At 50.9% G+C, this 4,685-nt stretch overlaps 1 protein-coding gene across 1 annotated transcript in view; it reads right to left on the bottom strand.

Moving 5' to 3' along the window:
• Window positions 1–2,403, bottom strand: part of LOC112952027 (leucine-rich repeat and fibronectin type-III domain-containing protein 5-like) — a 3,516-nt gene extending 1,113 nt beyond the window's left edge. The window contains exons 1-2 of the mRNA XM_026044803.1: window positions 1,000–2,403; window positions 18–410 (exon numbers count right to left, since the gene is read on the bottom strand). Coding sequence (XP_025900588.1) covers window positions 18–410; window positions 1,000–2,387 — 1,781 coding nt within the window. The 5' untranslated portion in view covers window positions 2,388–2,403. The remainder of the gene's footprint in view (window positions 1–17; window positions 411–999) is intronic.
• Between the last annotated feature and the right edge of the window lie 2,282 nt (window positions 2,404–4,685).

Below are 4,685 nucleotides of genomic sequence, written 5' to 3'. Positions count from 1 at the left end.
GGGCACTCTCGTCCGGCGCCACCGCCGCCTTGGAGGCCGACGGCGGCAGCCCCGCGCTGCAGCCCTGCGCCCCGTTGGTCTGCGAGTAGACGTTGCTCACCTTGGCCGCCTTCTGCTGCCCGTTGCTGCTGCACACCTTGTAGCGGATCATGAGGATGATGATGAACACGAGCACGGAGGCCACGATGATCCCCCCGATGATGATGATCATGGTGCCACCCAGGAACTGGGACTGCATGAAGTGGCAGCGCACGTAGTCCTGCTCGGTGGTAAACTGCGTGCAGCCCACCACCCGCGTGGCTGTCAGCGAGGTGATCCCGTCGTCGTAGATGGCCAGGACGCACAGGTCGTACGCCGTCCCCGCCGCCAGGTTGTTGACCAAGAAGGTTTTGCTCGTGGGAGGTATCATTCTGGGGGACAAGGACAGCAGCGTGAATGAGGGCACCTGCCCCAGTGCCATGGCCAGGCTCACAGAGAGCCACCAAGCCAAAAAYGCAAGCAAAACCACTCAAACAGCTTTGAACGGTGCGGCTGGAAATGAGACAGAACCATTAAAAACTGTGAAATTACAAAAAAAGGCCTTTGCGAGATGCCACYAGCAGGTGCGAGGTTCACAGCAGAAGCGCTGGGCGCACAGGCTGCCTCCCCACCGCGCACCCACCCCGGCACAGCAGCACCCACGGACACCTCCTCCTGCCGCTCCACAAAACTGCAAGTGTTAACATCCATTTAACTCCTCTAACTTSACAATCCTTCTGCTAATCAGATTACTTCGGAGGATTAGAGGCCTGCTTGGATTATCTAAAAATAACACTGTCCAAAGTCATTTCCCTATTAAAAAAAATAAAGTTAAAAACAGCATTAGTGTCTCCGGAGCCTCGCACCAGCTGCTTCCCGGGCAGGGCTCGCGTGCACCTCGGCGCTACGGCGCGGCYGGCAGCGCATCCCTAGCTCAGCACAAGGCAGCTGCACGAGCAGAGCGCGCCGGGTCCCTCTTACCTGTAAACAAGCGAGTCATCGTAAGTACCGTTGTACTGGATTTGGAACATGCGTATTCCAGGGATATTTCTCTGAAAATTGAATTTCAGCAGCACAGTGGACGACGTTGCCTCCGCCACTACTACCTTCTTATCTTGGCTGATTTTAGTATCCCCGTTACTACTGCTCGCGTTGGAGCCTGACTTGGTGGAAGTCGAGATATCTGAGGAGCCCGGGTCAGGCTCGTGGATGTGGTTGGTACTATTCAGCAAATGGGGAAGTTTGATTATATGCAGGTCCACCGTTTGCGTGGCTTCCCCGGCTGGATTGGAAGCAATGCAGGTGAAGGAACCTGTATCCTTTACTGTAGTTATAAGGATGTCCAGCGTCCCATTATCGTACACCAAAGACCTCGTTGCATTTGAGATCAGCTTGCCCTCGGGTGAAATCCAGTGAATTGCTGGTTCCGGATCCCCCCGGGCCTTGCACCGCAGCGTGGCCCTTTGGCCCTCCAGGACCCTCAGCTCATGCGTGTGCCTCGTGATGAGGGGAGGCTCGCAGAGGAACTCCTCCTCTGGGATTGACCAGAAGTACCGCCCCGACAAGAGCGGAGGAGAAGCACAGGTCTCCAGGTCGTCCTCTCTGGAAAGCCGCCTCAGCCACAGAAGCTCACAGTTGCAATGCAAAGGGTTTCCACCAAAGCTTAACGCAAAAGTAGAGGGGCTGATAATTCCTGAGGTTGCTAGTACCTGAGCTCGCTGAAAGAGAGGATCAGGTGGTAGCTTCTGCAGTTTGTTAGACGTGACATCTAACCTAGTCATCTTGTGGAGGTGGGAGAAGGTCCCCTTAGGAATATGGTCAATCATATTGTGGTCTAGACTGAGAGTGTGCAAACTAACCATCTTCTCCACAGCATCCCAAGGGATGGTTTCTAAATTGTTATAAGACAAATCCAATTCCTCAAGAGCTAAAACATCATCGAAAGCTGTGGAAGAAATCAAAGTCAGCTGGTTGTTGTTAAGTATCAAGTGGTGAAGGTTGGAGAGTCCACTAAACATGTCATTGGTGATCTTAGTCAATCGGTTGCTGTTCAAATGCAAAGCCCGCAAATTGCGCAAGTCAGCAAAYGCATGAGGTGTAATAAAACTTATTGTATTCCTGGACAACGTCAGGTCCACAAGGCTGGTCATATTGGCAAAGTCTTTCCTTTTAATGTTTGTAACAAAGTTGTCTGCCAGCCGTAATTCCACAGTCCTCCTGTCAATGTTGGGTGGAACAAACAAGAGCCCTTTCTTGGCACAAAGGGTTGCAAGATTTGGAGACAAAATCTGACAGACACAGCGCTTGGGGCAGATCTGGGCTCTCACTGCTATGCCAATGAACAGCAGAAACAAAAGCAGTTTTTCCATTGTAGATCAGGTCAAGAGCCTGAAAGAGAACAAACTTCTGTTAATACCTACAAGTTAAGCAAATTTAGCATTGAGAGTAATAAAGCAAACAAACCATCTATGGTTAGATCATGAAACTGAGGTCCACATAACCACATCTTAGAATGCTATGCATAGAATGTCAATGGATCGTCCTCATCTAATTATCTTATGTTTTTATATTCCTTCCATATCCTGCTGTAAAAATGTCCATAGTATCTTGCATAGAACTACGTGTATTGTACCTTTATATATACACACCCCTAGTTATAAACAAACCACAGAGCAGTTTGCAAGGACTAGGGGTCTGCGTGTTGTGCCCTACGTGCACTGAGGCTCATCTCAGACTCGCAATCCGCCCCCGTTCCATTCACTGAGCACTCAAACGGAGGCTCTTGACCTGGTGACCTGCAGTTACTCCATGATAATGCCATTTATGCACTGGAGATACAGGGGCTGTTTCATGTGCACTTTACGTGCTAAGCTAAACCTCTCAGTGGCCTCCAAAGTACAACAATTCAATTGGTTTATAAGCATTTCCACTGAACACTTAAGCCCTTAATGTTATTTTCAGAATAAACTCAAAAGAGCTATTTTATGTCATTCAAAAACAAAAACACAAATTAAAAAAGAACAAGAAAACCCCAACAACAACAGAGATCTAAATAAAAATGGAACGCAGGCTAATTTTAGAGTATTGCTGTTTTCCCTACTACCACAGCCAGCAATGCTGCAGTCTCATCCTGGAAATTCTGACAGTTCAATTAACCTTATCTTTTATATTGCCAGATCCAAGATCGTCACTGCATATGAAAACAAAGATGATGATAACAGTGCCTACACCAGTTAAATGAAATCATCCATCGGTGACTACCCTAAAAATCCTGGAAGTGCCACGTTGCCAATTTCCAAACATGGAAGACCAGAATCCTTCAGGACAGCAAACATAATTTTTGATAAAAAAGCGGTAAATTCCTACATATTTCCCACTTCCAAAAACACAAGGAACATTGGAAGAAGCACAGTTCTCTTGAGAAATATGTGTGTATTTAAGGAGAAATCTTGCAAAGTTGTAAAGCAAATTACCTCAATGGGAGCCCACATTTGAACAGAAATGCTCAGCCCACCTTGGGACTGATAACATTATATACGTACAGACGGGATTACTCAGACATGTCATCGCCCTAGCAATGAAAAGTCATGCAAAACAAAAAGAAAATTCATGGCTAGCTCTAAGCAGGAGCCGTGAATCCTCAGCGACCTTGACGGCCAGAGGAGCGCGTGGTGCTCGGCTTGCCCGTCCCCGTGCACTGCACCCTGCAGAGCAGGGCCGGCCGCTGCGCAGAGCGCGGCTGCCAACACCCGCTCCAGAGCTGCTCCTCGGGCCAGCGAGGGTCTTGTCTGTGTCCGCTGCTCACAGAAGCCTTTCCACGACTACGGACCCGGCCGCCACGAGACGTGTGCCATCTCCACACGCTCCGGAAAGGCGGCGGGCGGGTTCTCCTGACCTGCTCCCAACGCGGCGGCCGGGAGGCACCGGAGCTGGGGGCCCGCCGGGAGCTGGGGGAGCTGGGGGCGCACCAGGAGCTGGGGTGGCAGCTCCTGGTGCCACCCGGCTCCTCCTGCTTCGCCCGTCCGCTCAGCCCCCTCAAAACTGTCTCCTCCAGCTTGGTGCTCACGTCGCAGCTGCCAGCACCCCAGACTGTCCCTGGCTAAGTTACAATTTGCTAACGTAACACTGCTAATTCAGTGTTTCCTGGATTCGGCCAAGTTCATTTAAGAACTACATGAGATTAAAATAAAAGCAGAAAGGTTTATTTAAGTAAAGCAGACTGCAGAGCATTTGACTGCTTGGAAATGCAGCTGCACAAGCAAAGGATCAGATAAGAAAACACAGACTTCAAACATGCCCCAAGGAAGCTCTCCCTGTCCTTGCAGCCTGCATGTGTGCCCAGCAGACCCGAGCAGGCGGGCGCATTGCGCGAGTGCAGGGGACGCTGTGCGGGGCCGCAAGCCCCCATCTCACCTGCACGCCCAGGCAGGACACAGCTGACTTGCCGTCCTCCTAGCTCCTTTATGTACCAGTTACCGGGTTATCTGAGTGCAAATAAGGCACCACGCAGCCTCTGGAATCCCAACCGCCTTCCGACTAATTGCATTAGTGGGACACGGTGTGTCCGCAGCRCCTGACGCTCCGGGTGCGCAGGCAAACGGCGCGCGTGGCCGCAGCTCATCCACAGCCACGGCGAGCACAGGTGTCTTCCCTATGTTCTTCTTCAC

This window comes from Nothoprocta perdicaria, unplaced genomic scaffold (genome assembly GCF_003342845.1).
Source record: "Nothoprocta perdicaria isolate Ctin4 unplaced genomic scaffold, notPer1 scaffold_384, whole genome shotgun sequence".
Lineage (NCBI taxonomy): Eukaryota > Metazoa > Chordata > Aves > Tinamiformes > Tinamidae > Nothoprocta > Nothoprocta perdicaria.
Note: the sequence above shows the minus strand (reverse complement) of the source record. Positions and strands in the feature narration are given on the sequence as shown.